Source organism: Notamacropus eugenii, chromosome 1, assembly GCF_028372415.1.
Source record: "Notamacropus eugenii isolate mMacEug1 chromosome 1, mMacEug1.pri_v2, whole genome shotgun sequence".
Classification (NCBI taxonomy): domain Eukaryota; kingdom Metazoa; phylum Chordata; class Mammalia; order Diprotodontia; family Macropodidae; genus Notamacropus; species Notamacropus eugenii.
Window position 1 is genome coordinate 499,381,149 of NC_092872.1, and position 13,482 is coordinate 499,394,630.

Here is a 13,482-nt window from a genome sequence, read left to right on the forward strand (position 1 = left end):
TGAATGCATATACATGCATATATATACACCTACATATACATACACCTAACACCTAAAAATAGGTTTCTTGTTTTAATGAAAATTTCAGCAGAGGAAAATAATGAGTTTGGATCCCACTATCATAATACAAGGTATAGAAATAGAAAATATATTTGTAGAAATTCAAAATATTATCATTTGATGACTGACACGATGAGTATCTCTAATGAAGTCAGAAGAATTTGATTCAAACAAATGATTACAATGTTTTTGTTGTTTTTTTAAAGGGGGGGAGTGGTCTCACCATCTAACCCAGGCTGGAAGCGGGGGCTACATACCAGCCCAATATCATTACTAACTGACAAAGCTGCTTTGACCCACTTTGCATCTGACTTGAGCTAGTTTGCCCCTCCTAAGGCATCCTGGTGGCCCCTTCTTCCCAAGAACTCATCATACTGGTGCCAGACTCAGTGTGGACAGTGGATTGGCTTAGCCCACTGTAGCTCAGTGCTCCCAAGCTCAGGAATTCCACCAGCCTCAGCATCCTCAGAAGCTGAGATTACAGGCTGCCATCACACCAGGCTAAGTGATAACAGTTGGCAGTACTTTCACACTTCAAAGTCTGTGATTCCTTGGGTACTCAGCCTGTTGCACTGAGCCAGGCTGGTCCTCAGATGACAGACACAAGGCATTGCAAAGACTGTATGCAAAGTCTTTCCTCCTTAAAATAAGGTGCCAAAGCTTGTGTTTCACTGGTCCGGCTCTTAGGGGTCAATGGCCATTTCTATGCCATGACCAATGGGGGACTGGTGTGAGGAGAGATGACAACAGAGAGTGAATAGAATCTAAATTAAAATGTACTAGTTCTCTTTCTCTCTGCTCCTGTTAAATGGAAGTGCTTGCTGAGAAATCTACAAAATTTTGGGAAAAGTCTGGGTTTATCCATCACTTGTCTGATTGTCACCTGTGCCTTTCCTTGCTAGTGAGAGCAGAACCTTGACCTTAGGGGATGCAAGAGGTGCAGGAAAAAATTTGTCTTCTGTAGGTAACTCATGCTTCTTGGTTTATCAGGGACCTCCCTCTATACCTGATCTTGGTTGTCAAGGAGACAGATAGGTAGGTGGGATGATAGATAGATATGGATTTTCCTGCTCCAATTCACTTGGAAACCCAGCTGGAACTACAGTTTGTTGGGAAGGCTGGTGCCTGTGGGGGAACAGACAGATATGCCCCAGGCTGTGCTAAGGAGAACACTTCCATGGCAGAAGGAAGGACAATTGGATGTTGATCAAGGGGCAAAAACTATAAATAACACTGGTATGACTGACATTGCATTTTCTTTGCCATTACTTTTTTAACTTAATTTTTTTCAATTGATAAAAACTATTTTCTCTCCCTCCTATTCCTTTCTATTGGAAAAAAAAAGAAAAAGCAAAACTCTCATAACAAAATACATTGAAAAACAAAATAAGTTCCCTCATTGGCCACGTCCAAATATATGACCCAATCACCCCTCTTGCTAATATATTTTTTTTTATCTCAGGACTCAATCCTGTCCCTCACCTACCCTTACCTCCAGGGGTATGGAACTAAAATTAGTCACTCAGGGATGTGGATGCATCATTTTGTGCTGAAGGGAAAGGTTTTATCTGGCTCTATCTTAGTTTTGTTCTGTCTGCTACCATTGCCATCTAAGCCAATGCTTCTTAAATTTTTCCACTCTCAACACCTTCAGCACTTCTTAAACTGTGGGGTCAAGGTCCACAGCTTAAAAAGTGCTAACCAAGCCACAAAGTGTAAGTATTATTTTCATTCATTCTACTGACAGCTTGAGTTAAGATAGGGCAAACAACTTGCAGCTTCCTTAGAATAATGAGGGCAATCTCTGGAGTTGTAGACTTAAATTCCTTATATTTTCCATGTCTCCTGAGCTTAAAGAAAATTGTACTCACCACTTCTTCTGCCTCTCCAGAGCCAAGTTTTTGATGCATTGATAGTAAGATGGCAGAGATATAAAGGGATCCAAAGTCTTACCTAGCTTGCATTGGTTATCTTTGTTACTCCCAGATAAGGCTGCTGGTGGCGGGGATGGGGCGGGGCACTTCTGGAGATCTCCCTGGTTTGTTTCCTACTTTGAGCTACTCTTTTAGAATAGGCCTATTTTGAGCTATCCAAAAATGGGCAGAACATCGGAGGTCTTCAAGCAAAGGCTGGAGGGCCACTCATTACTGCTATTGTAGAGGGGATTCCAGCTCAGGTATTGGTTGGTCTAGAAACGGAGATGATTTCTGAGGTCCTTTTGAACCTGTAATGTTGTATCTCTGGATGCCTCACAATCTTTTCTGTGGCAAGTTTTGGGGTCCTGGAAGGCTTTTTCTACTGGTCATCTCCCATGGCGAGAAAATACACTCTCATAGAGCTTCTTTCTTCCTTTAAGTTGCTGCCCAAGTACAATTTTTCTGCATAAAACCTTTCCTGTTCTCCCATTCCCCCTTCCCCTTCACTCCAACTACTCAAGCCTTCCCTCTCAAACTACCCTGTACTTCACTAATGTGCATGTATTTCTATTTATTAACTTTATTTTTATGCTGTATGATCAAACTTGAAAGAGACACAACAGTAAGACATGTCCTTTCCAACAGTATCATTGATTTAGAAATGGAAGGCATTTTAGAGTTCATCTATCCTAACTTGCTCATTTTACAGAGGAGAGAACCTGAGGACAACCAGAAAGGGTAAGGGAATTGCCCAAGGTCACATAAATAGTGAGCAGCAGAGCTGTGGTTTGGACCCAGGTTCTCTGACTTCAGATCCAGTAATCACTCTACTCCACTGTGATGCCTATCCCTCCTCTTACCTTTCCTCCTCACAGATTGATTTTGGCAGTCTTTATGGAGTCAGGTAGGCAAGCACAGTGGTGCTGGGCCTGGATTTAGGAAAACCTGGATTCAAATCCAGCTTTAGATAATAGCTGTGTGATCCTAGGCAAATCATTTAACCTCATTTACCTCAGTTTCCTCAACTGTAAAATGAGGATAATAACAGTTCCTACTTCCCAGGGTTTTTGTGAAGATCAAATAAATTAATATTTGTAACATGCTTTTCCCAGTGCCTGGCACATAGTAGGCACTAAATAAATCTTTCCTTCCTTCCTTCCTTCCTTCCTTCCTTCCTTCCTTCCTTCCTTCCTTCCTTCCTTCCTTCCTTCCTTCCTTCCTTTATAGCTCAATATTATGATGCTGGACTGAAGTCAAATTTTTCATCATCTCTCAGTGACTTCAGGGACCAGGGATATTAATGAAATTCAATCCCTCAGACTGCAAATTCAGTACTTTCCTCACAATATTTACCACACTGCCTGCTCTCACATGACCGTGGGAAGAAGCTATTGTCACAGATGTCTCTCTTATGCTTATTATTATTTAGTTATTTTGTATATTTGTTTTTCATCCCAGTCTCCCCTAGCTGCCTACTAGACTGTAAGCTCCCTAAAGGCAGGGATAGTCTCTTGTTAAATTTCTGCATTTCTCAGTGTTGAGCCCAGTGCATTCACATATAAGGCATTTAATAAATATTTGTGGTTAAACTGAAATGAAGGGTCCATGGAAGTTGAGTTTCCCAAAGTCACATAGTAAGGGAGCAGATTGAACCATACTGTCTATGCCATAGGCTCTCTCTAAGTTCTAAGGGTACTCTAGAGGTGAGATGAGGGAGATCCTTGCAAACAGGGAAAGCCTGGCATAGAGGAAAGATCGTGAGCCTGGAGTCTGAGCACCTTCATATGATCCCTGCCTGTCACACATTAGCTATGTGACTTTGGGCAAATACTTCACTACTCAGTGCCTCATTTTATCTTTCTGTAAAACAAGGGTAAGAATACCAGCGCTGCATCCCTAGCAGAATTGTTGTGAGGACAGAGTTCTGCAAATATAAGCTACTAGATTGATGATCTCACTACTCCTTGGCAAGTCAACCTTATTGTCAATTGTTGTGATGTGGATTTTCAGATGGGGCTACAGGATCACAGTCCCTTTTGTCCACTGTGAGTGTGAAGACTTTTGGCTATTTTATACCTTTTGTAGGAGAAAACATCTTACAGTTTTTTGAAGACCAAAATTTGAATTTTGAATTCTAGCTCTTTCACTTATTATGTGACTTTGGGTATGTTTCCTCTAAGCCTCACTTTTTTCATCTGGAAAAAGGTAATACTTACAATACTTATCTCCTGGGGTTGTTCAAGCAGTTAGATAGCAAAGTACATGGGCTGGACACACAGTGAGGAAGACATGAGTTCCAATCAAGCCTCAGGCACTTGCCAGCTGGTGTGAATCTGGGCAAGTCATATAGAATTTTTGCTGCTGCTGCTGCTGCTGTTACTGCAGTGTAGCAGATAGTGGATAGAATCAAGAAGACTTACTAGTTATGTAAATTAGACAAATTACTTAACCTCTGCTTGCCTTAGTTTCTTCAACTGTAAAATGGGGATAAAAATGGCATGTTCCTCATATAGTTGTTGTCAGGTTAGAATGTTAAGCATTTTGCAAATGGTAAAACACTATATAATGTTAGGTATTATTATCATCCTTCCCCATAAATCTTTCCAATGCTCCTGAGTATCTAAAATACATTACCTTCAATGCTAAACCTTCACTGATAAACCAGGTACTCATATCCAGTTCCAATCAATGGGCTGAGGGAGTTTTGGCAATTGCCCTTACTTTCCTCCCATTCTGAAGAAACTGCAAGCATTCAGCCCTGCCTGCTGGAATGGACTGTTAAGTCTCTTGGAGTCCTGCACCATTTAACATAGGAAACAAAACCAATACTCTTGATTTTTTCCACAGGTTCCCCAGAGCTCAAGTTATTACCAAGTTCTGGTGAAGAGGCTTGCAGAGACAATCCTTATTATCTCAAAGTGTCTATCCAAAATGGATTGTAAGTGTTGTAGCTGCATGAAATTTCCCAGAAATTAGCTATCTCGTCTAGATCAGACTAGTGAGATGTGAGATCTTTCGCACAGCTCCCTTTGATTTTTTTCTCTCCAGGAGCTCATCAGAAGGTTAACAATTTCAGCCATCATTATCACTAAAGAGAGTCATAGAAGATAGCCACAGTGGGCTGGTTTGGGGACCAGAGTGTGGGTTTTAATTTTTTTGATGTCTGTGCCACATCCCTACTCTTTTTCATGTCATGGTTGGAAACTAACCTGACCTCCTCCAAACCTTTTGTTGGCTGCCTCCAGACACAGAGAAATGGATTTGTTGATTGGGGAGGCTGGGGCACTGACCCTGGAGAAAACTGCTTTTATTCTAAAGTGATCTGGCTTAATCTTTAGCACCCAGAAATCTGAGGTTGAAATGATTCATCTTGATTATTAATCTGGGATAGCAGTTTAAGACAGGATTACCAGTGGGTGGCTTTGGAGAATGTCATGATCTTTTCTGTTTCACCTGGCCTAGTTGAGTCTAGGTTTGCCTGTATCCATAGTGATTAATCTCAATGATATCACTTATGAGAGGTCAAGGTATCTCCATTTAAAACCAAGAAGGAAAGAAGGGGAAAACCCCCAAGACATGCTATTAATCTCTTGGATAGTGAGTGACATCATCCATAAGCTCTGATTTAGATGAAAATGGAGGAATTTAAAATGTAGCCCCAGAAATAAGCAATTTATCTTGTTATTGTCTTCTGTTCTTGAAGAGGACCATGACATCAGGAAGGTGATACCATGATTTGCAACCGAATTGGATTTAAGTGATGGAGAGCTATGCAAAGTCACCAGCCTTACTTTCTCATCTGAAGCCATCTCATCTGGCAAGATATAGATCAGTACAACTGGGGATAGCCCCAATTTATCTAAGCAAAACTCAGGGACAGCTCTATGACCAGTCATGGAATAGGACTGCTCTGCTGTGAGCCCCTGGACTATAGAAACGCTTCCAGGGTTTCCCCCATCTCCTATCTCACCATTATAGATTTATTTCCTTTGTGTCTTAAAAATTTTCTATCTCTAAGAGTTCTCTATTAGAAGGCAAGTACCCTCAAAGAGGAGGGTCATACCTGAACCTTTACCAGACATTGACGCATTAGCTGGAATTAGATTTTTAGGAAGTTTTCCAAGAGGGCAATGTATTTGAGACCTTTGTACTAGTTGTTTCCCTATGCCTGGACTCTCCCTCCTCATCTCTGCCTCTTGGAATCTCCATTTTTCTTTGAAACTCAGCTTGTGTCACCTGCGTGAAGCCTTCCTGATCCCCACCCCCTCAGATTCTAGTGCCCTTCCTTCTCCAAACTACCTGGTATTTTACCTATATTCTGTATATGCATATATAAATATATGCAAATATGTGCAAATATAAATAAATACACAATATGTCTCTCACACATATGCATATATGTATTATATATGTCATCTCCTCTATGAGACCGTAAGGTCCTTGAGGGCAGGGACTTATCACTTTTGTCTATCTCTAGTGTATAGTAGATACTTACATAGTTTTTGATTGAGTGGGAAGAAGGTTTTTAAGAAGTAAGATGAAGGATTTGGGATGGAGGGCAAGGCCTGGGACTTGGAGACCAATATAAGGAAAAAAGAAGCTGAAAAAGCGGAAGTATCCATCTATGGACAAATGAAAAAGTCATAGCACCTAATGTTTGAACTGGAAGAAGCCATACACAGGCAACAAAGTAAAGTGAGAATCTGCATCTGTGTTATTTGACTACAGATCCAACACACCAAACTGCTTTTTGTGACTCCCTATGTGCCCTTGGGTAAGTCACTTTTCCTTTATGAACTTCTAATCTAGAAAATGAAGGGGTTAAAATTTGCTCTCTAAGGCCCCTTAGGGCAGATAGGTGGCACCATAGTGCACAGAGCTCTGAATCTGGAGTCAGGAAGACCTGAGTTTAGATATGGCCTCAAGCCCTTACTAGCTGCAGGAGCCTGGACAAATCACTTAACTTGTGCAGTTTCAGTTTCTTTAACTGTAAAATTGGGATAATAATAACACTGACCTCCCAGGGTTGTTGTGAGATTATAATCTGTAAAGAGTTTAGCATAGTGCCTGGCACATAGTAGGTACTCAATAAATGTTTATTCCCCTTCTCTTCTCCTTCAGGATCTAAATCTAAATCCTACGATCCGTTGGCAGAGTTGGAACAAGAACTGAGGGCTCCAGATTCTCAGGCTGGTGTTCTTTCTATTACACTATATTACACTAGCCCTTTAAATTACTCACACAATGATTCTATCCTTGAATAATGCTGAAAAGAACAAGACATAAGGACTTCATATGTAATGTGATGTGAGGCAGGTAGGTGGCACAGTGGATGGTATGCTAGAACGGGAGTCAGGAAGACCTCAGTTCTAATCCATCCTCAGATATTTATTAGCTCTGTGACCCTGGGCAAGTCATTTATCTTCTGTCCATTTCAGTTTGTTCATCTGTAAAATGGATATAATGATAGTACTTACCTCCCAGGGTTGTTGTGAGGAGCAAATAAGATAATATCTATAAAGTAATTTATAAATCTTATAGCACTATAGAAATGCTAGTTTTTATATATAAATACATGTGTGTATGTGTTTATGTGCATACACATATACACACATGCATTTATCTATGTGTATATATGTATATGTATATATGTGCGTATGCACACACATGTTTCTATGTACTCACCCTGTAATTCTGGTTATAAATGACCTAATGATCTTTCCAGTCTCACTTCATCTTACTCTACTTCACATGATTGTCGTTCTAGTCAAAATCCTTGTTTCTATATACAACCTTCTATAAACCTCCTCTTCTCATCAGGTATTCCCTCTACAGGAAGCCTTTTTTAACCTTAACTTTCTCTGTTCAAATTATTTTCAATGACTTTGTACATACTTTTAATTTACCCATTCACATGTTTTATCTCCCCTCAGCCCTCACCCCCGGTAAAACTCAAGTTCCTTGAGGGTAGAGACTGTCTGTTTTCTCCTTTTATTCCCAGCATCTAGCACAGTTTTTATTGGCAGGAACTTAAAACATGTTCATTCAGTGGAATTAAATTGATTACAGGTTGTTAAAGTCTGATGAATTTTGCTAAGCTCCACTTACCCCTCTTTTAATGGGGCACAGAGGAAATGAGCAGTCCTTTCTGATAGTTTCTGAAAGAACAACTTCCTCTAATGCTACCTGGATTCTTTTACCTTTTCTCAATATATACTGTTCTGCCTCCTCTGAGTACACTTGGATACTTACGCAAGACTCGAACTCCATGTTTTAGAGCTTGGACACGGCTGGGTTCTATGGACATACTGAGCATGGTCTGTTGTCCTCCAATTGTGCAGACCTGGTTCTGTTGGGCTGCCTGGTGGAACATGATGGTAAGCTGGTCAGCAATGATGGTATTCAGGATTGAAATGACCACCATTGGGAATAGGAAGGAGATAAACGCATTGACCTGTGGAAGGAAAAAACAAACAAGCAGAATGATTGTACTTATTTTATCCTCTTGTACAAAGTTCTCATTATGTTGTACCATTACTTTTGCTGAAGCTTCCTTGAGGTTTCCCCAACTCCAGCTTCTCTCTCCTCCAGTCTATCTTGCAGAGATCTCTAGGTTTGTTTGTTTGTTTTTGGAGGTGAGCCTCTAAAATGAGTTTGCACTTTTTATTTCACTAATTCAGGAAATTTCTGGTATGTAAACTCTTCACGGATGGTGATTAGATCTTCAATTCATTTGTAATAATAACTACTTGAGAGCTACTTGGGGGCATTGAGAAATTCAATGATTTGCCAATGGTCACGCAGCTAATAAATACTGCAATCAGGATTTGAACTTAGCTCTTCCTGACTCTAAAGTCAATTCTCTATTCCCTGTGCTGCAGCTGCCAGAAGAATTATTCCAAAACATATATTTCCTCTCTGATGCTTATAACTTGTCTGATCTTGATCAAGTCACATAAGCCTTGTAACCTCAATTTTCTTATCTGTAAAATGCAGAATATGAAATAGACGGCCTTCGAGGCCCCTTCTGCTCTATAGCTCTGATCCCATGATTCTTCCCTATTGAAAAATTTTCAGTGATTCTTCCCTGTTTGTAGATTAAAGTCTATAATCCTTAGCTTGGAAGTCAAAGTCCTACAAATTTGGCCCCCAAATGCCTCATCTGTCAGTATCTCACCTCTTCATCTCCCATACTGCCACAACATAAACTATAAAATAAAAGCCATCCCAGCCCTATTGGTCTTATCATTCACTGATTGAACAAATGAATTTTATAAATTCTTACTTCCACTTCTTTATTCATGCCATTCTCCACTTTTCCCCTACCCCTCTTAATCTTATATAACATTCAAAGTCTAGTTCATGCCCTACTTGCTCCGTGGAGTCCTCACTGATCATTGCATTCTACTGTACTCTTTTCTTCCTCTTCTGATCTCAGAGTATTTCACTGTTCAGTTTGCCATGTGGCATTTGCTACCATGGGACTGTTAATTCATTTTTCTCCAGTGTATATATATACCTTCTCAACAATTCAATTTAGTTGTAAACTCCTACCCCTGCAGAGGCTTGCACTAGCCTGGACACACAATGAGATTAAATAACTCATTGAATGAATGTAGGAAAGAAAGAAGGAAAGAAAGAAAGGAAGAAAAAAAAAAGAAAGAACACTATTCACAGATACTGAAAGAAGTATCATTAATAAAATTACTATTCTCTCTAAACCTCCCACACAGCTGGTCCTCAATAAATATTAACATATTTTCCCCCAGGCAGGTGGATAATGGCTTTAAGTGGCTTTATAACTTTCCTTTGATTTTTTTAAAGACTTCTTTCTTCCTAAAATATTTTGACATTTCTTATTTCCAAGTACATATGGCTTGCAATCTCATGACAGGGGAAAAAAATAAGTTGCTAAATTTTTGTCTCTTCTGAATTGCTCTTAACATGTATTTTGAATTTCAGATCTAAATGCTTCTTGCCATATTAGGGGAAGATATGTGAAACCCTGGAGTCTGTGACTTCGGTTTTAGATTTATAAAATTCACACGGAGAGCATTTGCACCTATGTGATTTTTCCTGAATATAAACTCAGACTAGAATTTATTTCTTTCTACTGTTGCCTTTGTCTGAACTTAAAGCATCACATTGAGCATGGGAGGAAACAAGAGCTCCCTTCTCCTGGAATTAGTTTTCTTCGGACTCAGACATTCATTTGTAAGGTTTACATCTGTAAGTATGAAGGACAAATATGGAATTATTCAGATTTATCTCAGTTCTTTCTAACTTGCCCGCTCAGAAGCTACAATAGGAGGGAACAAGACCTATTTCTGAGTTTATCATTTTAATTATTTTGATGGACTGCAAGGTCAATATGAGTTGACTATAACAAGCACTTCGAAAATGAGTCAATATCCAAAAAGTTCTCAACATGCCAAAATGATGGCCTGAAGCTAGTAAGATGATATTTAAAGGAGACAAATGTAAAATCCTGTACTTGGGTTCAAAATATCAACTACACGAGTGCCTGAAGGGAAAGAATGGCCAGACAGTGGTTCACGTTAAAAAAAAAAATCTGAATGGTCATTGCAATAGTACTCAACAGTGCAACATGATGACCAAAAAAGTAACTTTAATAAAAGCACTGTGTCAAGAACCACGAGATAATAGTTTTACGGTAATACATGTTGGTCCAGTGATACGTGCAGGATTGTATTCAGTTCTAGATGCCACATTTCAGGAAGGGCAATTATAAACTAGAATACATCCAGAGGAAAGTGACCGAGATTCGGAGGACACTTAAAACCTTACCACATATTTGAAGGACTTGGAGAATAAATGAAAAAAGCATTTCTTAAGCACTTACTCTGTACCAAACACCATGCTTAGAGCAGAAGATTTGAGCGAGTATGATTGTGAATATAGTAGTTGCCTAGAAGTATTTGAAATGTTGGGCAGATAGGCATTTCAGTGGATAGAGGGCTGGACCTAGAGTCAGGAAAACTTGAGTTCAAATCCAGCCTGACATTTACTAGCCATGGACTTGGTCAAGTCATTTACTTAACCTTGTTTGCCTCAGTTTCCTCATCTGTAAAATGAGCTGGAGAAAGAGCTAGCTCTTGTATACACTTCTGTATCTCTGCCAAGAAAACCCCAAATGGGCTTATGAAGAGTAGGACATGACTGAAATGACTAGACAACAATTTCTTCCATGGTAAAATGAAGCATGATTTCAGGTCTGCATCATGTGAAATCTATGAAAAATATGGAAAGGTTAGACTTTGCTTAGCCATAGAGGGAGAACTAGGAAGTTTAGGTGGATATTGAAAAGACATAGATTTAGCTTAGCCCTAGGAAAGAATTTCTAATGAGCTAAGAATGGAAGAAGTTCCCTTGGGAAGTTTCCTAATCTAGGAGATTTTCAAATTAAAGCTTATCAGGGATATTGTAGAGTCCTCTCTAGATGATCTCAATATAGTACTAGATGATCTCTGAGGTCTCCTTTAATGGTGCAATACTCTAATCTTAAGAAAAGATGGAATAGTCCAAGAAATACTGTTCTGAGAGGTCTTAAGTGGATCTTTGTCTCACATGTGCCTATTCTTTGAAATGTAAACTCCTCGAAGGCAGGAATTATATCTTGTATAGTTTCATGTATATTTCCTAATAAAAACTTCTGAAATGGAGGGTACTTACAGATATTTTAAGTATTAATAAAAAGGTACAGGACCATTTTTAAAAATATGGATTGCAATAATTAGAAACTTGCACTCAGGAGGTTTATTTTTAAAAATTTACTGTTTCTCCCCAATTACATGAAAAGACAATTTTAACATTCATTTTAAAATTCTGAGTTCCAAAATCTTTCCCTTTGTCATTCACCCCTCCCCCTCTTTGAGAAGGCAAACAATTTGGTATAGGTTATACACACACAGACATGCAAAACATATTTCCATGTTAGTCATGTTGTGAAAGAAGATACAGACAAAAAAAAGAAAAAGAAGAAAAATCCTGTCAAGAAAAAACTATGCTTTGATCTGCATTCAGTAGGTTTAATTTTGAGTGACTAAAAATCACTTTTTAAAAAAATTTTTAATTAAATTTATTGATTTAACTTTTAACATTCATTTTCACAAAATTTTGGATTACAAATTTTCTCCCCTTTTTTCCCCTCCCTCCCCCAAACCCCAAGCATTCTAACTGCCCCTATGACCAATCTGCTCTCTCTTCTATCATCCTTCTCTGCCCTTGTCTCCGTCTTCTCTTTTGTCCTGTAAGGCCAGATAGCTTTCTATACCCCTTTACCTGTGTTTCTTATTTCCTAGTGGCAAGAACATTACTCAACAGTTGATCCTAATACTTTGAGTTCCAACTTATTTACCTCCCTCCCTCTCCACCCCTTCCCTTTGGAAGGCAAGCAATTCAATATAGGCCAAATCTGTGTAGTTTTGCAAATGACTTCCATAATAGTTGTGTTGTATAAGACTAACTATATTTCTCTCCATCCTATCCTGTCCCCCATTACTTCTATTCTCTTTTGATCCTGTCCCTCCCCATGAGTGTCAACCTCAAATTGCACCCTCCTCCCCATGCCCTCCCTTCCATTATCCCCCCCACCCTGCTTATCCCCTTATGCCCCACTTTCCTGTATTGTAAGGTAGGTTTTCATAGCAAAATGAGTGTGCATTTTATTCTTTCCTTTAGTGGAATGTGATGAGAGTAGACTTCATGTTTTTCTCTCACCTCCCCTCTTTATCCCTCCACTAATGAGTCTTTTGCTTGCCTCTTTTATGAGAGATAATTTGCCCCATTCCATTTCTCCCTTTCTCCTCCCAATATCTTTCTCTCTCACTGCTTGATTTCATTTTTTTTAAGATATGATCCCATCCTCTTCAATTCATTCTGTGCACTCTGTCTCTATGTGTGTGTGTGTGTGTATGCATGTGTGTGTGTGTAATCCCACCCAGTACCCAGATACTGAATAGTTTCAAGAGTTACAAATATTGTCTTTCCATGTAGGAATGTAAACAGTTCAACTTTAGTAAGTCCCTTATGACTTCTCTTTGCTGTTCACCTTTTCATGCTTCTCTTCATTCTTGTGTTTGAAAGTCAAATTTTCTTTTCAGCTCTGGTCTTTTCATCAAGAATGCTTGAAAATCCTCTATTTCATTGAAAGACCAACTTTTCCTCTGAAGTATTATACTCAGTTTTGCTGGGTGGGTGATTCTTGGTTTTAGTCCTAGTTCCTTTGACTTCTGGAATATCCTATTCCATGCCCTTCGATCCCTTAATGTAGAGGCTGCTAGATCTTGTGTTATCCTGATTGTATTTCCACAGTACTTGAATTGTTTCTTTCTAGCTGCTTGCAATATTTTCTCCTTGACCTGGGAACTCTGGAATTTGGCCACAATGTTCCTAGGAGCTTCTCTTTTTGGATCTCTTTCATGCGGTGTTCTGTGGATTCCTTGAATATTTATTTTGCCCTCTGGTTCTAGAATCTCAGGGCAGT

General features: G+C 39.3%; 1 protein-coding gene across 1 annotated transcript in view; it reads right to left on the reverse strand.

The window, feature by feature from the left end:
* Window positions 1–13,482, reverse strand: part of NTSR1 (neurotensin receptor 1) — a 137,795-nt gene that overhangs the window by 28,439 nt on the left and 95,874 nt on the right. Inside the window, exon 2 of the mRNA XM_072633343.1 lies at window positions 8,229–8,430. Within this exon, the coding sequence (XP_072489444.1) occupies window positions 8,229–8,430 (202 nt within the window). The remainder of the gene's footprint in view (window positions 1–8,228; window positions 8,431–13,482) is intronic.